General features: G+C 58.1%; 1 protein-coding gene across 4 annotated transcripts; it reads right to left on the bottom strand.

Moving 5' to 3' along the window:
- Positions 1-514: 514 nt before the first annotated feature.
- On the bottom strand, positions 515-24618 carry SPART (spartin). Of its 4 annotated transcripts, XM_090257988.1 has the most exons (9): positions 23883-24088; positions 23300-23451; positions 18115-18905; positions 16497-16694; positions 8776-8899; positions 4895-5089; positions 3752-3910; positions 3582-3672; positions 515-978 (listed from the first exon to the last, which is right to left on the bottom strand). In XM_090257988.1, the coding sequence occupies exons 3-9, from the start codon at positions 18901-18903 to the stop codon at positions 705-707; spliced, it is 1830 nt and encodes a 609-aa protein (XP_090114114.1). In that variant the 5' UTR covers positions 18904-18905; positions 23300-23451; positions 23883-24088; the 3' UTR covers positions 515-704. The 4 variants fall into 4 exon arrangements, with proteins under 4 accessions (XP_090114114.1, XP_090114115.1, XP_090114117.1 ...); XM_090257989.1 differs by lacking the exons at positions 23300-23451; positions 23883-24088 and adding an exon at positions 24553-24618; XM_090257991.1 differs by lacking the exons at positions 23300-23451; positions 23883-24088 and adding an exon at positions 24214-24234.
- Positions 24619-24992: the final 374 nt, after the last annotated feature.

Below are 24992 nucleotides of genomic sequence, written 5' to 3'. Positions count from 1 at the left end.
TGTCCGATTAGGCTAATAATCACTGTGAATGTTAATACACCACCAGTCCTACCAGGCTCCTCCATCAATACCAGCCTAAATCCAGAAGACTGAAAATCTGTCTGTTCATTTTAAATCAAGAAGACCACCTTGCTTCCCAATGAAGGGTTAGCCACTAAGCAATTTTGGAGAACCTTTTATTTCTCACGATGAGTCTATTCCGTGTTTTGGAAGTCTTTAAAATATTATCTGAGAATTCTTTAGGTTTAGGAATAGTCTTCGTTTAGCTTATATGCTGTAAATCCTGACAAGCCCCTAAAAGAACCCACTGTTAGTGCAAAAAGAGGAAACGGGATTTTCAGTCTTTCCTTCCCGGCACCAATAAAGCCAAGGTTACTAAATGCCAAGTTTTATGCAAATATATAATAATTTCCTACTTTGCTTTCTGAAAGGTAGCAAATATAAAAATAGTTTAACTTCAGGTTTAATGAGGGCACGTGTTATTATTAGTCTTAACTGCAAAACGTGAGCCGCATTTAGAGAAAATACTGAGAATGAAACTGTATTTCTAAGGCCAGACGGAGACCAGAACGCCGGGCCCCTCCCAGCGAGTTCAGCACCGGCCGTGAGCGCGGGAAACAGCCGCCCCGGCCAGGAGACACCTCGCGGCCCCGCTTCGCCCGTGGGCGCCCACACCACCTCCTGGCGCCACCGCGTCCGCCGCGTCACGGGCCTTTCTTCTTGGCCCCCCGCTTCCCTCCCGCCCCCGTCGGCTCTGCCTTCTCCCCGTCCGCGTCCGCCGTGGACCCGCCGCCGGCGCCCCCCGCGCTGGTGTGGTCGGCCAGCTTGTAGTCCTCCAGGATGGTCTGCCCGGTCTCCTTGGCGGTCTTCTTGACCATGGCCTTGATGCCGAGGTTGTCGAGGTTGTAGGCGGTCAGGCCCACGTTGATGGCAGAGTCCACGGCGCTGTGTGTGGCCTCCCCCGCGGTATGTCCGTACCTGGAAAAGCGTGGGTACAGTGAGGTCACACGTGAGAGTCCAGGTCTCCCGCGTGACTATGACATAAGTCACGTGGTTAGCGTGTTATCCCTGAAAGCAAAGTCAGAGGTTAGGCTTCGCTTTCACTCACAACTCAGCACCTGGGAACGGACAAAATCACAGTGTGCGCTCAGGCTCCGTTTTCCCTTCAGCCAGGACGGGAGGGAAATACACTCAGGCCCGCGGAGCTTCCTGTAAGAAGGGCTGTGGTTGCTGAAGGACGCAGTGGGACAGGAAAAAGGGCTGGGGGTCGCCGGCATACCGGAGGGAACTGTGGCCGTCCGCCGATGACCGCCGGGACAGGACAGGGGACATAGCACAGTGACCCTCAGCACCGCCGTCACGGGCGAGCGCGGACGCCAGCGCCCTGAGAGGCTGACGGGCAGCGAGGCGGGAAACCCCGCGGGGAGACGCGCCTCCAACCCCGGGGGACGTCCCCAGGAGGACAGCCTGTCGCCAGCATGCGACAGACCCCGGCACGGAAGGGCGCGGAGCAAACCTAGGGTGCGGGGAAGGCCTGCCTCTCCAGCCTCAGACGACACAACATGAAAGGGAGCAGGACACGCTTCATGCTTCCAACTCGGAAGCCGAAACGGAGAGCAGAAATGGAGCAAGCGCACGAGGGACACTCTTAGCTATAGGTACAAATGTCAGGCGTCCAAAAACAGGGTGAGAGATTGGAATTTAAATAAAAGGCTCATGAAAAATGCCAGCTGTGACATGGGTCGATGAAGGGACAGCCACTAAAAAGGCACACTCGGTCCCTTCCTGACGCTCACCACGACCAGGGCCGGGCGGCCAGTCCCCACGTGTCCAGTCTGGGACGGCCCCTCTGGGACAGCAGCGCCCACCTGGGCTCCACGGTCTGAGAAAAACATGCGTGGAGGACCTGGAAATCACCCCAAACAGGAAACTGTGGCAGGAACTCAGGGTGTTTAGAGACGAGGAAAATCACCGGAGGGCGCAGCGATGGTGCTGGACTCTGCAGTTCCCAACGGAGGAGAGGAGGCTGTCCCTGGGTGACCCTGCAGAGCGTGTCACACAGAACAGGGTCTGGGTCACGCGGCCGCTGCCCAGAGCTGCCCTCAGTGGATCTGAATCGGTCCCTCTACCCCATGCAAATGTGAGGGGAATGGCCATTAAAACTCACTAAACAAACCAACAAAACATGAGGCCTTAAAAGAGTAAACTCCTTACAGGAAAATATTTTTACTAAACTCACCCCTCACAAATGTGTCCTAACCTAAAATATTCCTGAGGGGGGGCAAAAAGAAGCCTCACGTACTTAGGTTATCTTCCTCTACAGTTTAGGCTGGAAAACCAGGGCCTCGGAGGCGGCCCGAGGGCCGTGCGGCGCAGGGGTGAATTATTCAGCAGACGGCGCGCTGCAACCCAATACGGCGGGTTTGAGTTACTCGCCGCTGTTCACTGTTTCCGGAGGCCTTCTTGTTCCTGGAGCTAAAATACGGCAAATTAACGGACCTGACAAAAATGACATCTTCCTGAGGCTGCTACGCATGTGCCTGAAAGTTTTAAGAGTGTCATGAATTACGCGGACCCTCAGGCAAACCATTCATACTCAATGGACATGGTCCCAAATCATAATCAAAAGCATAAAAGACGGAGAACATACTTGTTAACACAACCTGCTTCTAAGTGCGTCTAAATGAAAGACTCAGCCCTCTGTACTGGCTCACGCCACCAGCAACCAGCTCAGGAAACTTACATAAGATGCTTGTTCCTCTCCTACGCAGAATGCACAGAATTAAAGAGACTGAAAGCGACTCCCTGGGCGGGTAATTTATCACAGGTCTGAAGAACACGGACTTCCTTTCTCGTACCATATCACTTGGGTTACAGCAGAAAAACACAAAGGCTCACGCCAACAAATACTTTCCATAGTGTAAATAAAATTCATAAATGTAAATATCAATCTATTACATTTACATCCACGTGTGTGAATAAATATAAACTTATATAAGTAAAGGAAAACAAAATCAAAGAACAACTAGCTCTTCCATTTCTTCAGAGAGAAAGATCTGGCCTAACACTGGCCGTTTCTTCTCCTAAAGGACGACCCCCGCCTCTGGGCCAGACAGCCGCTGACGGATACATGAGAACTGAGCACCCGAACAAGACCCTCTGTGCCCCACGGCCCCGCCCGTCCTGAAGTCACTGCTGAGGTTCCAGGGCCCTTGCAGCTGGAAATACAAGCCCCCCCGCCCCCTCGCTGGCCTGCTACTTCTCACTCCACGGGTCTTTGGAGGAAAGGGTTAGAAGAACAGCAACACACCCTCCACACAAGGAAGTCGGTTCAGAACCACTGTCAAGTGCTATTCTTATCACGTTCTCCTCTCTAAGCACCAAAAATACAAAATCTGCACCAAAACCCTGCACTTCCTTACCTGTGTGAATCCCCCCTTTAATAACGCTCTACCTACTTAAGAACAGAACGAGTGACGAGTCACCAGACACTTAATAAAAAGAGCCACACCGTCGTGTGAGCCGCCGGCTTTACGGAGGCCCCAGGAGACGTGACCATCAGAACACTCGCTCCCACTTACTTGTGCCGCACGGTCTGCACGGTTTCTGCCGAGACGTTGGTGACGATGCACTTGGCTGCGCACTCCAGGCCCTGCCAGACGGTGGAGAACCCTGCGGAGATGCGGCAGAGTCAGCCGCCCTGGCGCGCGGCCTGCCGGCCCCAGGAGCGGCCCTCCCGCCCCCACACTACCTTGCACGCTGCTCGCGGCCACCACCATGGCCCCGTCCAGCGGAGACTTCCCGTCCCGGTCCTTCTTGAGCGACTCGGGGACCAGCTTGCTGCCGTGCTTCTTGACGTGCGGGGCCAGCTCCTTCCCCACGCAGGTGGCCACGCTGCAGACACCGTCCACTGAGGGCCACAGGGACCACTTACAAGGGCGCCTTCCCCGACTCACCCCCCGCGCGAGAGCCGCTGCGCCGCAGCCCCCGTGCCTGTCTGAGGATGGGGACCGAGGACGGGGACCAAGGACGGGGCCCAGGCCGGCTGGGTGCGGACCGTGGCTGCTGTCTGGGGCGAGGGCGGGCCTGCGGTGGCCTTGCTCCTGCCTCTTACAGACATGTGTTCTTCTGGGCAATCTGCTCAGAAGAAAATGATGCGCTTTCCTATCTGGCTGCTGCAGCGCAAGACGGCCACGTCCGCCTTCCTGGGGCCGGCTGAGCGCGCCTGGTGCTCCCTGTGTCTGCCCGCGTCTCACTGGAACAGCCACAGGGTGTCTAAGTCCGTGTAAAAGTAAACAAACCCAAATCTGACTCACAGGAAGACTGAGCACTAAGACAGTCATCTCACGGAACTTAAGCACAGCCCACCGAGGAGCTCCCACCATCCCCCCGGAGACCCCGCTGTCAGGCTGTCCCAGGAGAAGGGCTGAGGGTGGACGAGCGCCGCCCCGGGCTGAGAGCAGAACCCTCCGCCGGCCTGGCTCCAACACCACCCCCTCGCCCCGACCCCCGCTGACCCTGCCCTCAGCCACCTTCCAATAACGTCACCCCCTGGAGGACAGCAGACACACGGGCAGGACCCTCCCCACACGGCCCCAGCGACCTCTACCCAGAGCTCCTGGAAGCCGTCCCACGCCAGCGAGCACCGCCTGGGACTGCGTGCGGACGCAGGCCTGACGCGGCAGGTGTGTGGGTCCCAGGACTGCAGCTGAGGCTCTGCAGGCGGAGACCCCACGACTGGTCTGCAGACCCCGTGGGAGCCGAAGGCAAAACCGCTCTGTCCCGACTCTCGACTCTTAAGTCACACGGCCCCGAAGGAGCGCGCAGGGGACCTTGAATCTGGAGGTCACTTTTCATTTACCCGAAAAGCAGCGAAGCCGCGAGAGTCACTTACCCAGGAACTGGCTGACTTTGGCCGCGCCGCCCGTGGCCTGCTTGGCTATGTGGAGTCCCCTGGTCACCGCAGGACTCACTTCCACCGGTTTTTCTTCTGGTTGGATCCGTTCTCGGAGTTTAGAGGCCCCTTTCTGGATGGCTTTGCCAGTGAATTCAGCACCTTTGACGAGACCCCAACTCACCCAGGAAGCACCTTTCCAAAGAAAAGTTTACAGTGCACAACATTATAGACTGATCATGGCTTTAAACCCGTTAATAACTAATCAGCAGGAAAAAAAAATCCAAGAGTTCAAATACCAGACACACCATCAACTTTCAAGACCAGGCCCAGGCACCCACGTGTCTGAAGTACATTCACCTGGAACACGCGTGGCACAGGCCACGCAGGGAGAGCTCTGCACGCCTCAGCCGCCACTGACTGGCGGGGACCCCGGCTTCCCACACCGCACTACGTGGGGCACAAACCCGGGCTCATGGTACCACGAGGGTGGCTTCGGACCCAAGGGCCAGGAGTCCTTGCTCTCTCTGCCTGGCCCGGGCACCGCCTGCCCCCACGTGGCCCTCAGGGCCACAGACATGGACGACACCGACCGGACGCCAGGAGCCGCCCCCGGGGGCACCGAGGCCGAACACGCTGGCCCGCGTCCCTCTGAGGGCAGGAGGAGGGGCCTGCTCCTCCCTCCGTCCGGAGCCCAAACCTCTGGGTCTCAGCACTCCCCAGCCTGCACCGTGACCCCGTGCGGCAAAGGCATGAGAACCCCAGGACGGCGCGGGGATTGGGCGTCTGGAGAGGAGACGGAGGCCAGATGCCGGCCCTCTGCTTCGCGTGGGTTCGGGTGGCTGAGTGGAAGAGGCTGCAGAGGGGCGAGGGGCGGCAGAGCCGTCTCCAGTGCAAAGGCCCTGGGGCCCAGGGTGGGGGGGGAGGGAGGAGCTGGGAAAAGACAAGACAGGAGGGGCAGGGCTCCCTGGGGAGGCAAGTGCCGCCCTGCCCAGGGAGAGCCCATGGTGCTGGCTGCTTCCTTCTGGGCCACGCCCACCCGGGACGGGCTTTTAAAGCGGGACACGAGCAATGGGCAAAGAGGGACACGCCCTCCCGAGCTCCCGGCAGGGCTCTCACACAGCGACGTCATCCCACGCGTGAGCAGGCATCCAGGGGCCGTGGGAGAACCAGACCTGTTTACTGAGAGGCGCCAGCAACGGAAGCGCCAAGTGAAATCATCCTGTGTCACCGCGCGTCTGCCTGCGGCCCCCGCCCAGCCCCGTCCTGCCCTCACAGCCAGGCACTCGGGCCCCAGCCATGAGCCCCCGCCACCATGGAGGGACCGCAGGCGTCTGGCCAAGAGAGATCAGGGAAGTTACGGGCTGACAAGCTTGAAGGAGGAACGAGTGACGGTGCACGAAGGGCTGCAGGGGACGCGGTGACCACAGCGGGGGCAGCAGGCAGGGACGGGACCCAGCTGCCAAGACCCATGGAAACGGGACCGTGGGGAGGCACAGGACGAGTTAAGAGACGCCAGATGTGGGTTACGAAGAAGCTGTCGCCGCGGGAGAGCCCAGCAGACGTGACGCTACGTGACCTGGAGACGCCGCCACTGAAGACACGGACGCACAGCGTCTCACTGGCAGCTCGAGAGCTTCTCAATGGCACGCGTGGGGCCAGATATATTCACATGGAGTCTACCCACACGTGCACGCTGTGCCCCGTTCCCGCAGACATGCAGCGGGGAACAAACTAGCCTCCTCTGTCTCCGGTCGCCCGCGTGCGCTCCCAGACGCTGGGGCCGCCTCCCGGAGGCCAAGGCCAGGCTTCCCACGCGGGCACCTTGGCGCCAATCGCTACTGCGCCCCCGCTCACCTGCGCCCCCGCTCACCTGCGCCCCCGGAAAGCCAGACCGCAGCTCGCCCCGACCAGCTCACCCTCGACGCGCCTGGTGCACGGGATCCGTCGGGAGCGTGGGCCACACACGCCCGTGGAGCCCGCGTGGGTCCGTGCCAACAGGCCCTCGCCGTTCCGGCCCGCCCTCCCCGCCGTCGCTCGCGTGCTCCCGCACCTGTCCCTCGTGCCCCGCTTGGCGAACCACTGGCTCTTCACTCGCTCACTGACAAGCACGCCGGGAGACGTTCGCTCCGAGCGCAGTGCGTGGGTCTAACGCCGCCCCTGCGAGGCCGTTCCCGGAAGTCTGGCCCCAGGGTGTAGCGTGAAAAGGACGAGCTCCGAGCCCGGAGATGCTGCGAGCTCTGCCGGGACCGCTCGGGAGCCCTGCCCCGGGATGATCCCGCTCCCGGAGAACCGGCGTCCGGAGCCCTGCGGTGCCCAGGGGCCCCCGACTGTGAGGTAGGCGGTAGTTTCCAAAGGCGTCCAAAACAGCGCCTCTCGATCCACACGCTCTCTCAACATGACCTTGACCTTCCTCCTGCTGGGAAGCGGGCTCTGTCATGCGCCCCTGGACCCAGGCAGGCTGGTTACTCGCCTGTAACGAGTGGCGCCGGAACCCCCAAAGTGTACCGACTGCCCGTCGGCTGGGCCGTCCCGCTCGGAGCCCCGAGCTGCCACGCAGAGGCCGTGGGGCCAAGGGGGTGGCGCGCAGGGAGGCCACGTGCAGGCGCCCCCCCCCACCCCCGGCAGCTTGGGGTGCGGGGTCCTCCCAACGCCCGTGCCAGCCGCGCAGGCGCAGCAGCCCCGGTGACGCAGCCCCCAGCCGCTGAGGGGCCATGCGCCCCAGCCTCCCCGCCCAGGGCCTGCCATGGGAAGCAGACACCCCGGCCCTGTGGTGACTTTGACCCCTGGCCCACAGGACTCCTGTGCATCACCAGGGTCTGTCCTCCCGTGAAGTTTGGGATGGTCTGATTTTTGAGTTAATACAGCGACGGCACTAACTAAAAAGCTTAAGAAAACGACCTCTGACTTAAGCACCCACGTCTGCGGGCAGAGGCTCCCCGGAAACCGACAGAACCACGGCTCAGGCCTGTGCCGCTAAGCGGCAGGTATAGGAGCAGAGGTTTTTCTTACAACCTCTTTGAGAATCTCTTTCAAGGGCCCCTTTTAACGGTGACAACTGTACCCTTAAACACTTTCTCAGCTCCTCTCGTCTCACGCAGCACACCGACATGCGGCATGGCACGCTGGGAGCCCCTGGCTCGCTCCCCGGTCACCTCTCACCTGCCTGAGCTTGTGGGTTTCACACCGAGGGTCTCCTCTGCTTGTGACGCACACGTATTGTCAGGAATTGTCACTGCAAGGCAGAAACCTGTGTTGATGGCCTTCTGAATGACTGGCTTACTGAGCAGTGACCGGCAACAGGTTTTACAACTAAAAAAGGTGGTCTACACCCGAGAGGCACCGCCACTGAAGAGCTCAGATGGTCACCAAAAAGGGAGATGCACGCCAGTCCCGATCACTCTGGTTTTAAAGCAGCTGATCTGAGGCCCTTTCTGACCACGACGGGCAGGGGGCCCATGTCCCAGACGGCCGGGCTCTGGTCCGGTCCCCTCGAGCTTGCCCTGCTGTGGGGGCACGAGGGCCGCTCTGCTTCCACGGACAGGGGAGCATCAGACCCCTAGGGTGGAGGAGAGGCAGAGGGAGAACACCACGGGGGCTCAGGGGACTTCAAAGGGGGATGGGAAAGAACCGATTTCACGTTCGGGGCGATACGAGAGTTTGCGGCTTCCTGCGGCCTCTCGCCCCCTTTCCCCATGAGTAAAGCGGAGGAGACTGGGAACTTACGCCTGTACAGCTACGTGGGGTGCTCCAAAAACCAGCCCCTCCTATTTCTGTTCATGTGCCTACAAACTGATCGCTCAGAACCAAAACATGAAACGTTCTCGGGTCCCCCAGGTTTCCCACTAAAGCAGAGGAGAGGTAACGTGATGACTGCATACCCGTCAGAATGTTCTGGGCCACTTTCTCACTCCATTCGGGAAACTCCTTTGCCTTTTCTTCTGTGCCCGGCTCACAGGGGACCATGTGGCTCAGACTCACTTCTTCAGCTGAAGCCTCTTTAGCCTGGGGAGCAAACACATTTCAAAACGTGAAACAGGAAAGTGCTCAGAGGAAGACTCACAAGCCCTCCGTAATGAAACACTAAGCCAGCAAGCCCGAGGCTTCGTCAGTGAGCACGTCCCCGCCCACCTGGCCAGCAGGACATGTTACAGCTCCGGGGGCAACGCCACAGTGCCGGCAGTGGGAAGCGTCCGGGTCTGGCGCAGGCAGCCCCGGGCGAGTGCGGTTTACACGCCAACACACCCCCGACCCCCCACGGTGGGCGTCAGAGCGCGCTGGGGTTGTATTTCCCTCCTTGCCGGGGCCACACAGCTACGCGCTTCCTGGGCATTAGGATGCACATGGTGCTCAGTTAGGCCAGACGATTTCTGGTAAATGCTCAGTCAGCGAGGAGGGACGTAACCTAGTAAACTGGGTTTGACATAAACCAAGTAAAAATAACAACATACGAACACGGAACCACCTGCCCTTCCACTGACCAGAAATGGGGACACAGAAATACCTGTACTTGCTAATCCCACCGCTGTCACGAGAACTAGACCCAATTCTCAAACGCTCGGAGCTAAATTCTTTCACCTAAGAACTCAGAACCTCGTAATAAAAAATAACTTGAAAATCAAACTGCCCAGCAGAGATCCAAAGAGAATTTCACTTAAAATACAGAAGCTTAAAAACAAGACAAAAACTGCAAGGGAAAAGCCACTCGGAAGTAAAAACTGAGTACACTATAAACTTAACGAAATATCTGGCAGCGGCCGGAGTCTAAGTTACAGCGCCCCTGGGAACTGAGAAGAAAGAACTAGGACCTCAGTTACGCCGTCACCAGACAGCACCGCACGGTCAGCTTCCCTCGTAGTAAAACCAAACCCGGACACTGCAAGTGACCGCCGCTCCCCTGCGGGGCTGCCGCGTCCCGCTCCCGGCCGGGTGCGGCGCCTACGACCCTCAGGAAGGGCCACTCAGCAAAACCTATCAAAACTGCAGCTGCGTTTATCTTGCGACTCAGTAACCCCACTTCTAAGAACGTATCTGATGAACAAATGTATGATCGATGGATCTACAAAGTTATCGACTGAAGTATTGTTTATAACATAAAAAATGGAAGCGCGCCAGATACCTGTCAATAAAAAATTGATGAAGCTATGATGTATCCATACGATGAAATACCCGGCAGCTGTAAAAAAGGAACTGAGGAAATTCTCCGTTTACTGACCTGGGAAGATCCCCTCAACGTGTTATCAAAAACACAGGGCGGCCCAGCCTGCGCGTCACCTCTGTGACGATGGGACAGCGACGCCCCTGCTCCAATGCTCGGCCACCAGGGGCCCCGGGAGGACTGAGCCCCCAGCGGGACCCCAGCAGGCGCTGGGGACACGGGCAGAGGGGGCGGCAGAGCTGTTCTGTGCACGCACCTTCTTATAGAATTTCACTTTTTAACCCAGGGTATTAAATTTTTTCATAATGAAGGTCTATTTCCAAATGCACTGTGAAGGGAAAACCAAGGAGGAAAATAATATGTGTTACATGCTGCCATGTGTATTAAACATTACTCGTGTATGCATGTACATATATCCACACAGAATAAGCATGCGAGTGACCATGCATCTGAACATGCATGGCACACACGTGGAAGGACAGTAAGCAGCAAGTGACCACAGAGGGCAGGGATCCGGGAGGCTCGGGACAGGAAGCGGGACAAGCTTACTTTTCACGCAGCATCTTTTTGTAACTTTGGATTTTTTTCTTGTGCATTAACTTAAAAAAAATTTTTTTTTAAATAAATGTATTTCTCGGAACCATCTAGACGCCCATCATCCCCACAAAGTGAGTCTAAGACGCCCAACATCAGCCGCTGCGACACCTCACAAGGAAGTGCAGGGCACCCGTCAGCCACCCTCCGACCCCGACAGCTTCGCGCACTCACCACGCGGGACTCGACACCAGCAGCACCAGCTCTCCCAACTCCGCACTCACGCATGCGCTTTCTCTCCCCACACACGTGTCTGCGCTGCTCCTGCTGCCTCGGGTCCCTACAACCGGCTCCCGGTGCAGCCGGCCCTTCATCTGCCAGGACTCGCCTCGGCCCTCACGGCCGCCGGGGGTGGGGGGCCCCCAAATGCTCCCCGCGGCGGCCATGCACCCACCCTTACTGACAGGCCAGGGCGTCCCTCGGACGGAAGGCACCGCCCAGCCTTCCCTGCAGCTGCGCGCCTTCATCCGCCCATCACACCGGACAGCCAGGGGCTCCGCCAACCTGGCCCCGACCAGACCGCCCGCTCCTGGAGACGATCAGCCCCCACTCTTCCCACCGGCTCGGCACTGCAGCCCTTAGCAAATGCTGACGGATTCTGATCCAGACCTACCACCGATGGCCTATCACACACTCAGAACCTAAGACACGAAAGAAGAAACTACTAATGAACTGCTAACCGTTCCAAGTAACCCTCCTCTGTCCCGCTGACCGTCCCGGAAGAAGGAAGGAAATGAACAAAAATGCTGGCTAAGAAGAAGCATGCTCGGCCCCAGCTCCGGGGAGGTGGGGAACAGCGCAAGGCCCACAAACGTTTGCGTCGTTAACGTAAATACAGAAGTCTTAAAAACAGTGGCAAAAAAAATACCTATCCCTCAAAACATGGAATATCTTTTAAAACAGCTGAAGTAACAAACCCCTGGAAAGGGAAATGCTAAGTGTGCTGGTTACGGTCACCGGTGACCCCGAGACCCGACTGGCCTTGTTAGGTAAACGGGGATGAGACCGTGTAGGAGTAACTTAACGGGTGACGGACAGCGTGGATTAGAAGCCCCCGCCCCCCGCATGGCGCTTTCACGTAACGCACTCACCTTTTTACCCCGCTTTCCTCTGTGACGCGCATCCTTACTGCCCGGGTCCCGAGAAGGACCCACCTGCCTCCCGGCAGAGCCACCGGCTTCCTTCCGGCGGTCAGAGGGGCTCCTGGCCCTGCCCGGGATTTGGAGTTCATCCTCTCCCTCCGCCCGGCTCCAGTTCGCCTAGAGGGAGAGCACTCGGCTTAGCGCGGCTGCGGCCCTTCCGGGCGACCTTCCTCGGGGCCACGGGCCGCGCGCTCTGGAACCGCACCTGCGGCAGCGCCTGCTCCCCGCGCTCCTAGCGCACAGCCGGGACCGAAACCACACTCCAGAGACAAGGAATAAACGCTCACAGCAGCCTGTCGGGGCGAGTCGCCATCCAATCAGAGGCCGCTCCACTGGACCTGAGTTATGCAACAGGACGGCTTAGGAGCCGTAAGACTAAATACGTTGAAAGGCGACTAGCGACACTCACGTCCAGTGTAACCACTCCGCCCTGTCGGAGAGCTGGTGGCAGGTTGTTTTTTGGTTACTAAAGGTATCCGGCTGGCGTACACTTGAAGGAACACTAAAGCGTCAAAGAGAGAGGTGCAACGTGGAGCTGGGAACTAACTTGTCTCCAGTCGGGACCACAGAGCCAACTCAGACACGCAGCCGTAAAATAAGCCCAACAGGGTGAGCGTGGGAACTAAAAGGGCCCTTTCCTCCCCCAGCTCGGGGCCCGCGGGCGTGCAGGGACGCGGCTCTGGGAACTGAAGGAGGCCCCTTCTCCGCTGGGGAGCGGAGGGCAGAGCTGAGGCTCACGCCCTGGCGCCCGCCTTTGTAAGCGCCTGTCCGTGGGCGCACACGGGACACCACTCTGCGGCCCGGGCGTTGCTGACAGCACCCGAGCGTTTCATGCTGACCGGGCCCGAGTATGCGTGGGTCACCGACCACGTCATCCCCACACCCAGAGCTCACAGCTCATGCTGACGTGACTCCGCCCTTCACGGAGCCGGTGCTGCTCTGTGACCTTTGACCTTGGAGACAGAGGCAGGGATTCAGAGTGTATTTGACACCCTGAGAAAACGGGAGCAACCTTTTGAAACCGAAATCGAAGGAAACTACGGTTGACCCTTGAACGGCTGGCGGGTCACTCCCGTGTGGCTTCTCTGCACTGCACACTGTAAATAAATGCGCTTCCGGCCAAGATGGCACAGGAGGGGATCACTGGGCTGGCCTCCTCCCACAACCAAGCGCTCACAACCCAATGACAGAACAGCCCCCCGAGAGCCCCCAGAGCCCCAGAACAGACGTCCTGCACCTCAGGACATGGAGAAGACAGGCCGAGACTCGCGAGACAGCCACGGGTGAAGGCTGGGAATCGGGAGGGACTTCTCAGGCGTGGAGGCTGCCCCTGAGGAGCAAGGGGTCCCTGCAAGAGCTGGCTGTGAGCAGCGGTGGAAAGGCCTCTGGGAGAGACCAGGGCTGCTGCAGACCCAGCATGCAGCCCCTCCTGGACACCTGCCCTCGGCTCCCACGGGGGGACGGCAGCTTGGGAAACACCAGGGACACCCGGGGCGGGATGGCAGCGCGCGGCCTCAGAGCGAGGGCTGGGGGGCAGCTCTCCAGACAGAGCCGGCAGGTGCCACCCCTGCTTTGCTAAGCCCCCAGTGGGCACCATATCTGAGTCTCTATTGAGCTTAGGAACACCCTTCTCGCCCGTCCCCCCACGCACGCACCTCCGAACCTCACTCAGCAGCCGCCCCTCCCAAGCAGCCGGCCTCGGCCTGCACTGCAAACCTCCCTAAAACCTCGGAAAGGCCCACACAGCCCGAACAAGCAGCAACAGCCTCCGGTACCCTGCCCGGCACCTCTCGCTAAGCGGCCCCCGGCCTGACCCTGGCAGCGACAGCCTCGGTGCGCAGCCCCGCCTTTCCCAGGCCGGGGGCCCGCAGCTCCCACCAGGTGGCCCCGGCCGAGCACAAGCAGCAGCTGACTTGGGCAGGGACCTCAGTGTCCCCGGAACAGACGCACCTGCACCCCGTGGCCGGTGCTCACAGCCTGTCAGCCCGAGGGCCGGTCTGCCCCACTGACATGCTAACAGCAATCAAGGCTCAATGGGAGCACCTGGCTCAGGGGACCAGGCAGGCTGTGCCACTGGGTCCCACAGGACACCTGCTACAAAAGGCCACCTGCAAGCCTGGGAGACACAGCAGCTCTGCAGCTCTGCCTAACGCACAGAAACAAACACAGTGAGGCCGCCAAAATGAGGAGACAAAGAAATGTGGCCCAAATGAAAGAACAGAACAAAACTCCAGAAAAAGAACTAAAAATGGAGACAAGCAACCTCCTGGATGCGGAGTTCAAGACACGGGTTATAGGGATCCTCAGCGGCCTCAGCGAGAACTCCTACAAAAGACAGGAAAGCAAAGGGAGAGGGCGGCCATGAAGAAGAGCCAGTCAGAAACGGTGGGATAACTGAAATGAAGAGTATGCGACATGGGGCCAGCCCCAGATCTGCTGAAGCAGGGGCTAGAACCAGTGATTTGAAACAACAGATAGTGATAAACGCCCAGTCGGAGCAGCAGAAAGAAAAAGAATCCAAAAAACTGAGGACAGTTAAGGGACTTTTGGGACAACATCAAGCAGGACAACAACGTCATCACAAGGACAGCAGGAGAGGGGAGGGTGTAAGGGATAGAGAACGTGGAAGAAATAATGACTGAGAACTTCTGATGAAGGAAGCAGACAAGCAAGTCCAGGAAGGGCAGAGAGTCCCAAACAAGATGGACCTGAAGAGGCCCCCTCCAAGACACGTCATAATTAAGATGCCAAAGTTAAAGACAGAGAATCTTAAAAGCATCAAGAAAAAAGCAGTTAGTTGCGTACAAGGGAGCCTGTCAGCTATTTCTCAACAGAAACATTTCAGACCAGAAGGGACTGGCAGGAAGTATTCAAAGTCATGAAAAGCGGGGACCTACAACCAAGACTACTCCACCCAGCAAAACTACTGTTGAGAATCACAGGACAGATACTCAGCTTCCCAGACAAGAAAAAGCTGAAGGATTTACTTGTAAACCAGTATCACACAAATGTTAGATACCCTTAAGAAAAAAAATTAAAATATAAATACGAAAACATCGCCAAGAAAAATTTCTCGTTGACACGTCATAAATGCAGTGGATCAACCAGCAGCAAAGGCGGGGGTGGAAGCGCGCGTGATCACAACGGTAGGTTGAGGGGCACAAACAAGCACACAGAAGGAGTAGAAGTGACCACCGAGACGAGCATGGCCTGGCCGAGTAAACGGCAGGGCCCTGAGGCCGTGTCCGAACTCAGGGCGCCTGCAGCTCCACCAGACCCCTAGGGAGGCAGCCTGGTCGAGAGGAAGCCCGTGGGAACCACAAACCAGAACCCTGCACGCCACACACAAAACCAAGAAGCCCTGGCACAGCACCGCAGGACATGGTCACCGCACACGGGAAGGAGCAAGGGCCTGAGAACGGAACAGAGAACCACAAAAACCGTCCGAAAACAGCAAAATGGCGAGACCTGCACACCCACCCGAACTTACTCTGAATATAAACGGGCTAAATGCTCTGACCAAAGCACAATGGTGGTGGGCAGGGAGCACATGCACTCTGCCATCAAAAATGAAAGTCGACTCTTTGTGACGATATGAATGGACCTCGAGACCATGATGCCACGGAAGTCAGTCAGAGAAAGGCAAACACCACCTCACTTGCACGTGGAAAAGAACACACAAAATAAGCACAGAAACCAAACAGAAACGACCTGGAGCCCTGGCCGCGGCGGCTCAGTGGGGTGGGCCTCGCCCAGCAACCCACACGGCTGCGGGCTCCATTCCCCGGCGGGGCGCGGGCCTGGGTCGCAGGTGTGGTCCCCGGTCAGGGCGCGTACGGACGACAGCCACCTGACGTTCCTCTCCCTCTCTTCCTCCCTCCCTTCCCCTCTCTCATTGGAAAAAAACTTCTTTTAGAAAGAAAGAGGAAACGAGCATCTCCCCCTGATGTTTATTAGGGCTTCAGATCTGTGGGCGGCGTCCACGTGGCCCGCGGCTGCCGTCACCGAAGGTCTGTGCCTCGCTGTCGGGCCACCTCCTGTGACCCAGGCCTGGCGCGACGCCCTCTGACCCCTCACTACCCCTCGGCATGGCTTCGGGACGGCCAATCACGCACAGGCACCTCTGGCTGGGCGGCTGGCACTGTGCGCGGTGGCGAGGACCCCGGCCGAGGAGCTCCACCTGGGCACCGGCCACGGGGCCCACCGCACAGTGGACAACACACGTGTGATAAGCGAACGGTACTTGATGTGAACTCTAAAATCGCGGCGGATCGCTGCAGGACAGGGCGCAAAGCGCAGGGGAGGCTTCCACCCCCCGGGTGACCTGAGAGGCAGGCCAGGCGCAGGGGTCTGCGCAGCTGATCTGGGCCTTGCAGCCCGCCCCTCCGCCCACCACGCACGGGGGCCTCGACGGGGACAGGCTCACCCCCGCACTGCAGCACCTCTGCATCACCTGCGCCCCAGGGCCCCCCGCCCACCGGCCTCCCGGCAGTCGTGCCGCCCCCACCCCCACCCCAGGACTGCTCTGCTCCCCATTTCCTTCTGTGGTTTCTATCTCCTGTGACGCATCGCACGCAGCTCGGCTGTGGGCACAAAGGCAAGTGTGGGCTCTGCCGTGAACGGCGGGAAAGGCTGTGCCCCCCGGAGTGACACCGCCTGGGCTCACGTCAAGGGACCTCTCCATCCCGAAGGCAACCACACTGGTCACCTGCAGCCGGAGGTCCGACATCTGTCTCAGCAGGTCCTCGAAGAGTTCTCTGTCGTCTTCCGGTAGCTCGGAGGAGAGGACGACCCCCACGAAGCACCCGGCCGCCTGCAGCATCGTGTCGGGAAACATGTAGGCCCCGGCCGTGCACTTGAGAACCGGAGACCTATCGGGAACCAGTGGGTACAGCCAGTCGCAGACCTGGAAGGACGTTTAGAGAAAAAAGAACCAGTGAACAGAGGCAGGTTTTCACCGCGGCTTTAAAACTGTTACACCAGAAAGTACGTGTCTCGAAGCCGGAAGAGCGTTTTACCAGGCTTTATAGAACCATCAGCATCAGCAAGGCCCAATGAAAATCCGCCACTTGCTAATCCCATCTTCCAGCACACCGCCCAGACGGCTGCGCCGGGACCCTACTGCTCCCCACCTGCACTGTCTCCACGCAGGCAGCCTCGGCAGCCCGCTGCTGCCCAGCGGGAGTCTAGCCCTGGATAAATAACGGTCGGGGCACGTGAGGGTTCTCCTCACCATGCCAACGAGACACCCCCTGGGGGGAAACAAGTCACACTGCTTTCTAGTGCCCTGCAGGCACTTACTGATCTAACCCTCCAAGCGCCAGGAAGCCAGTCAGATTGTTCGATCGGAAACTCAGCATTCACAACGCTGAGTAATTACCCGACAGAGACCAGAACACAACGCTGGGTTACGCTGATGGCTGCTGCTAGTGTGCACCCCGAGAAAGCAAACGCCCTCTAGGAAGGGCTCCCGGGGGCTCGTCTTTAGCACCCAGAGCCCTGGCTGGTGCAGGCGGCTCAGTGGACTAAGCACCGGCCTGCAAACCAAAGGTTCGCCGGTTTGATTCCCAGTCAGGGCACAGGCCCGGGTTGTGGGCCAGGTTCCCAGTTGGAAACCACACACTGATGTTTCTCTCACTCTCTTTCTCCCTCCCTTCCCTCTGTAAAAATAAATAAAATCTTTAAAAATATATAAAAGCACTAGCAGAAGTATGGGTTTGACAAACACGGTCAAGATCATACTTGACTGATTCAGGTGTGAAAGTGTGGGCGAGCGTTCCCTCCATGCTGTGACTCCTTCCGTGTGGACTACGTCCTTACCACCTTGGCTGAATGGGAGCACCCCCAAACCTCCTCGACACACCGTGACAGGCCTTCCCGGGGCAGCCGCCACGGACCAGACAGACGGGCTGACCCACCCCGGGCCGCCTCGCCCAGTTCCACCGCCACGGGGCCATCTGTCCACGTTCTGAACGCACGGACCCCACGTTTAATGGGTTCAAAAGTACAGTAAAACTAAAACCAAGAGAAAAACAGTATTCAGAAGCCCAAAAATTCAAAGTCTGCCCACTTAAAACCAAATTAATTTCTAATTTCTCGAATAGGCCAATAGTAATTTTTACAGCCTAAAAAAGAAAAAAAGAAAGGAAGAAAGGCTACCACACACAAACACAGACACTCAAAGCCCATAAATTTCAGGGACATATTTAAGAGGAACTAGAACGTCAAACGATCTTCTTGCACCGCCTTAGCCACACTGTAGATATTAACAGACAAAAATGGTGCGTTTCACGCCCGTCCCCACATCAGCACGTTCCGGGGCTCACCTGCAGGAACCCGGGCGGGCGGTTCAGGACCGTGTCGAGGGAGCTGTCCAAGAATCGCACGATCCGGAGGTACCCAGGGTAGGAAGGGGCGCTCACCTCCCCCGCAGGGTTTACGAAAAAAATCTGCACCCCGTTTGGTATCAGAATCAGCTCGTCCGCATCCAGCCCCAGGGTCTCCAGCGGCGGCGGCTGCGAGTGGCTCCCGTAGAAGTCCCCCCCCACGGAGGAGAACTCCCCCGACTCCGTCCCGTAGGACACGGTGTAGTGGCCCTCGGCCGCCTGGGGGCTGTAGGCAGGCGGCGCTTCCGCGGGGCGGCCCGGGCAGGCGGGGCTCGGGGCCCCGGGGGCGACCGAGGCGCTGCCATGGGCGGCCGCGCGCGGAGGGGCGGAGCCGAAGGGCTGGGGCTGCGGAGGCTGCTTGGGCGCGTCCTTCGGGGGGAACTCCGGGTACAGCTTGGGCACGTCCTGGAGGTCGCTGCGCAGGGACGTGGCGAGGCCCTTCTCCAGGATCTCCAGCCGCGCGCGCACGTTCTGGAGCGTCTCCTTCATCTGCTGCTGCATCTGCCGCGCGGACTCCCACGCGGGCCCCGCGGCCTCGGCGCCCGGGGCCGGGACGCTGAGTCCCCGGAGCAGGTGCCCTATTCCCTGCTTGTAGTGGTTCTTGGCTTCCTCCTTCTGGCCCAGCTCGTCCGTGCTCAGTCCTCTGTTCACGAAGGAAAAGGCCGCCTCGTAGGCTTCTCTGATGGTCTTAATTCCGGCGGGTTCTCCATTCTGTGGCTCCTGCTCCATTTCTGCAAAACACGTAATTAGCTTTCATTATCGGACTGAACTGTGTGTTTGCTTGTTATGTGTCCAGGCTTTCGAGGGGACAGGCCCGCCGGTGCTGCCCGCGGCTGCAGTCCCTCGCCGGCCAGGAGCACGGACGCAGGAAAAGCGCTCGGCGGGAGCGGCTGAACGGGCAGCGACGGAACACGCTCAGGCCCAGACACCGTTTCCATTAAAAACGCAAGGAAGTGAGACAGACGACAACTACTGAATAACTTCCGTGTTCCCATTTCTTAAAAGAAACAGAAGTTTTCTATCACATTATCTTTAAGGTGGGAACCAAAGAGCGTCATTCTAAAATGGATAATATACACCCGGCTGGGGAGGCTCAGTGGACTGACCGCAGCCTGCGATCCAAAGGGTTGCTGGTTCGATTCCCAGTCAGGGCACGTGCGGGGTTGCGGGCCGGGTCCCCAGCTGGGGGCGCACAAGAGGCAACCTCACACTGATGTTTCTCTCCCTCTCCCCCCTCCCTTCCCCTCTCTCTAAAAATAAATAGTCTTTTAAAACAAAAAACAAAAGAATTCCATGCAGCTTGGAGAGGGAAGGGAGGAACTCCATGTGGTTTACAAGGAGGCTGGAAACTCCACGTGGTTCTGCACTAAGAGCTGGAGGTCCCCACAACACAGGCAAAACCTCCCCAATCTGGATCGAATGATTGGCAGCTGCCGGCAAAGCTGAACTGTGTCTGGGAAGTAGGCAGACTGTATCTGACTTTTCTAAAACTAGCCTGGTTTGGTAGGGGGAGGCAGAACGATGTGTTTGTGGGTGTTTTAAAGAAAATAAGACTTAACAGCAGAAATCCACCAATAATCTAAATCTGTATAACCTTTAAATAATTATTTTTCTTTTCACCAAACTCTAGTGTTGAGTTATGCTTCTGGCAGCGGGCCATCGGGCCCCTCGTAACTGAAAAGCTCATGGGTTCTATTACAATCCGGCACCCGGACGTGGGGCTTTAATAATTCCATGGCAGGCCGACCTCCTGGGGAGACACCTCCTGAGGGCGCTGGCCACCTAAATACGCCTGGAGGGTAAAAGAAAACAGAACTGGGAAGGGATTAGAGAAGTAAGATTGTTTGGCTGAAAGTTTATTTCTGAGCATTTCTGAAATAATGGAATTGTGGATGCTAGATTTGTTTGTCCAATCAAGAGTACTCCTGGGAATAACAGAATTATGGATGCCTAAGTGGTAATAAATAAAAAATAAAATAAAATAAAATTCATAATATAAATACAGCTCATGCCCAGCTAATCAAAAGTGAGGCTGAATCACACCCTGGAGATGACAGAAATGAGAAAAAATGCCGGGACGAAGCCTTGAGGCTACCTCACTCCCACGTAGAGGTGGCAGGGTGCCCAAGCGCAGGGAGCCCTGCTCCGCCCGAAACCCCACTGAAAGGTCTCTGACAAGATCACCGCAGAGGCACCCCGCTCTTCTGATGAGAAACAGCATGAACAGCCCTTCACAAAACGCGTATTTCAGTGGCACGTGGAAAGGTGAGCACCACGCTCCTTCCTGGGCAGACGGACTGAAACACAACAGCAGGGCCACACGCATGTCCGAGGGCTCATGCGGGAACAACCCACGGGCCGGGGAGGAGGCCGCTGGGGCCGACACGTGGCCCGTGTGCGTGACAGAGGGCGCCGACGCTGCGGAAGACAGGCGATTCCCACGGAAGCGGGCCCTTCACTCGCTCCACGGCCCAGCACGGCCCCTCAGCGGTGTGTAAGCAGGAGAAACGAATGAACTCGCACCCAAAAACCTGTGCCGTGACGGTCACGGCAGCTCCGTTTGCAACAGCCCCAAACGGGAAACAACTCAGGGGCCTGCCCACAGGAGAGGGGACGAGCAGCGGTATGTTTCCACGGCGCAATAAACACGCAGAAAATGACGAGTAAGTAAATAGGCCAATGCGGGCGGCCTCAGGAACCGCACCAGTTCCTGAAGCAGAGGCAGCCAGGTACAAGCGCCTTGGTGCTGGGACCACACAGGTATGAATGACTGCACACAAGTACAGCTGGAAAACAGGCAAAACCAGTGCCTGACGAGAGAAATAGGGATCAGGCTTCCTGGCGGCAGGTGTAGGTCTGCAAGGGACGGGAGAGGCCCCACTGTGCGGGGAGCACTCGTCATCACGGTCTGAGCGAGCACACGTGTAAGAAGTGACTGGGCTCTAAATCTGAGATGCGTGCACCAGACACTTTACGTCCTCTCCTAATTTAGAAAAGGTAAGTGCAGCGCTAACTCCCCAGAACAAAGGGGGAGGATGGACAGACAAGACACGTGGTACCTCCAAAGCAGACCAGGGACAGCTGAGGCCCCGCTGGCAGGGAGGAAACCCTAGCAGCAGCCCCCGTTCACACCCATCACACACCCTCCCGTGGGCCGGGAACTGATGGAACTCAGCTTCCTGGGGAAGAGCGAGCAGACGTGGGGCTGGAAACGCAGGACTGATCAGAAGCTAACGTACAAATGAGACCCTCGGGTCTCTCCTACCCCCAGCACCCAGGACCCCATTCTCTCCAGCCCTGAAAGAAGGCTGTTCCCTTCAAGAGCACAAGATACAATGTCTCTGGAGAGAGGACTGTCAGGGGTGATCAGGGTAAATACCAAAAGCGGGGGGATTAAATGAGACATGACACGCTGAATCCCAAGACCCTCAGCCTTCTCTCCCCAACTTGGTTGGCATGAAATATCAAAGCCCAATTTCAAGAAGGAGGAACCATGTAAAATACCATATTTGTTTAAACTTGATGGTGATGGGCACAGAATTGCAATATTATACTCTTTCGCAAACGGGTAAGAGCGATGTCCCAAACTTACGCCATACAAACGTCAGTATGTGGGGCGATTCACCCTTTGCGGCTACCCGAAAGTACCACATAAGATGCTATGAACCACCCTAAATGTGTGAAAGGGGACAGTCCCACAAGAAAAACAGGGGGGTTCACAAGCAAATTAAAAGCACTGCTCTAAAACCACCCTCCGATCCATATGCCAACGTAAAAGGCACGTGGTCTCTGGCCTCTAGACACACCTCAACTCACTACCTTTTAGGAAACTCTTTGGACATCCTCAGCACTGTTCTAAGCGTCACTTAATTTTTAAATCCTTGCAAGTTTGCATCTGATTTAGAAAATGTTTTACAAGGACACTGAGCAGCTTGCCCAAGGACAGAGCCCATAAATGGAGGGGACATTCAGAGACAGGTTCCACCGTCTTTGACAGGAAAATGAGATGAAATGGCCAGTTCCAAAGAGAAAGCTGTTTCCTGTGCTCACGAGGGAACCGAGGGAGGGAGGGGTGGAGGACACTTGGGATATCTTTGGTGGGAAGGCGGTTGGCTTAAATCGAACCTTACCAGGCAGCCCCTGAAGGCAGAAGGCAGGCAGGCACGATGAAGGGACTTTAGCTAGAAGCATGAAATGCTTAAAAATTACGTACACTGATACAACTGCCTTAGGTCACACATCAGTGGGACATGTAAGTTACTTTTCAAACGTTCTCACAAAAGAAGTAAAACGTTTGCTCCAACCACTGCGCGTGCGCTTTCGAAAACGCTCAGGAGCAGCAGGAAAATTCTGAGCGGAGCCGCGGGCTCCTTGCCTCAGTCCCGTAACCACCGACAGGAGTGACAACATTCCAAAGGTCAGCCTCAGAGCCGGCCTGAATCAGATGGCACTTGTCTCCCTGCATCCGGCCCTTTATGAAAAATTAAAACAAACAGTAAGAAAACCCAAGTGGGCACTTGCCCAAGAGCCACGTGCCATTTCCTGCCCTGGCTGCCCACCCTCCCCAGCTGGTCCCATAAGCACACAGTGACATTTCAGAAAGGGACCCCCCCCTCCAGATAAAAGCTTCCAGTTCCAAGCAGGTTTCACGTGAAGTCGCCCACTGGGGTCTGTTATTAGAAAAAACGAGCCAATCATAAACACCTCTTGATTATTGGGGACATTCTTCTATTACTTTTTGGGAGCGCGTATGGAAGTCTCAAAGACAAGCGGTTGCGTGCTCACGTATTTAAGCCCATTATTTCAGAGGCCACAACGATCTCCGACGCAAATTCACTAGGTTGCAGCACGAGAACGGCCACCGGGAGTCCTCCCGGGACAGAGAAAGCAATCGGTGACCACGGGGGCGGGGCCGGGGAGGGACGGGCGGCCGGGGGCGGGGCCTTGGTGGCTGGGGGCGGGCCAGGGGGCGGGGCGGTAATGTGGGCGGGGCCTTGGTGGCTGGGGGCGGGCCAGTGGGGGGCGGGCCAGTGGGAGGGGCGAGCACGTGGCGGGGCCAGCCCCGCGCGGGCGGAGCTCGCAGCGTCAGGCCGGAGGCGCATTCCAAGAAAAACTTGTTCCAGACCCAGGAAGTAGGTTGATGGCCTGTCTCCGCGGCGCTCAGCCGTAACTAGCAGGAATAAATGTTCTCGAAAGAGTAAAACAACGCTCCCTGCACTCCCAGCGTCGCGGCTGCCGGCAGTTTCGTAAAGGGTGCGACGACGAACTTTCCCGAAGCTGCAAGAACGCAGGGGGGGGGGGGATTTTACGAAATCCTGCTATTTTCGACGCAAACAGCGGGGGCGCGGCAGCCAGAAGGACCCACAGATGCTCCCGGAGGCCGCCACCGCACGGCCCGAGGGGGGGCGGGCAGTGTCTCCAGGCCCCAGTACCTGGGGGATGCGGGAGGTGGGGTGCAGAGCGCGGAGGCTCCTAGGTACGAGCTGGGGGTTAACCAAGAACAACTTCTCAAACTCGTCCCCCGTTCACTGAAAAGTTCATCTCCGCGCTCGGGAAGAGGAGCCCCGGCCTTCCCGGCCCCCGGCCCGCATCCGCCCAGCCAGGCCGCAGGGCCCCGGGCGCTCTCGCCACACGCCCGCCCGCCCGCCGGCACCCACGCAGGGGCCGCGCAGGGGCGAAGGCTGCCCGCCCGCCCCCCGCCGGCCCACCTGTGCCTGCCCGGCCCCGGGCGCTTCGGCGCCGCCCGCGAGGCTCCCCGCCGGGCCCCCAGGCCCAGAGGCCGGCTTCCTCGGGTGCGGCGCTGCCCCGCAGCGCTCCCCAAACCGGTGCCGAGAGCGTCCGCGCTGAGCGCCAGCGGGGACTCACAAAGCGTTCCGAGCCGCGAGCTGCCGAGCGCGCACGTCACGCGGCCGCCCCGCCCCGCCCGTGGCCCCGGCTCGGCCTCCGGTCCGCGCGCGCCGCCGTCCTCGCGGGGGCGCGCGCACGTGACACCCACGGCCTGGTCCCTGCTGGTACCGCGCGAGGGCTGTGCACTACGACCTTGCCAACGGCGTTTGGGGAGACGTCAGTCCCGGTCACCGTAAACCCCCGGGGTGGGGGGAGAAAAGGAGCGAGGGGGAGAGCTGGAAGGCCAGCGACTCGGCGCGCGCCCCAGCGGGGGTCGCCGGGGGCCGCGTCCCCAGCCCCGCGCCTGCGCACTCCCCGCCCTGGGCCGCGGGCGGGACGAGGAGAGCCTGGTGGGCAGCGGGGCTGTGACGCCGACAGGGAGCCCCGGCGCGGTGCACGCGGGGGGACAAAGGCTGACTCCCTCAGCCGTTCTGGAACCCACCCTTTGTGACCTATGCAGCCAAGAGACACCCATTCCAAAAGCCCACTTACGCTGGTAAACATGTGTGTCCTAGACATGCGCACGCTGAAGTCTGTAGCGGTACGATGAACAGTGTTGAACTCCTCACTGCCCAGGATAAAGAGCAACTGTGCTAATCCCACGCGTGGTTATCGGAGGCCCGAAGGGGCAGAGCCAAGCGAACGCGCTCTACCTCTCTTCGCACGTTCTTTTAAAATCAGGAAAATACTGTAGATGACAGATTTTATGCTCTTGAATAGACCTGCCGTAATAAATAACACATATATATGCAGTGACCAGAGCATTTAAAACTAGCTAAGTCTCTTGCTTAAAGATGGCAGTAACCTAATTCCAGAAAATTCCTATTCCTCTCAATCCAAATTAATGATGGGGACTGTTGTGTGACTCCTGAGGAACGCTTTTAAATGTAAAATTAAGGACTTGGGGTAGTTCCCACAAGCCTCAGGTAACA

The sequence above is a fragment of the Furipterus horrens genome, unplaced genomic scaffold, assembly GCF_987537825.1.
Source record: "Furipterus horrens unplaced genomic scaffold, mFurHor1.1.pri manual_scaffold_12, whole genome shotgun sequence".
NCBI lineage: Eukaryota > Metazoa > Chordata > Mammalia > Chiroptera > Furipteridae > Furipterus > Furipterus horrens.
This window is presented reverse-complemented; position numbering and strand designations above follow the sequence as displayed.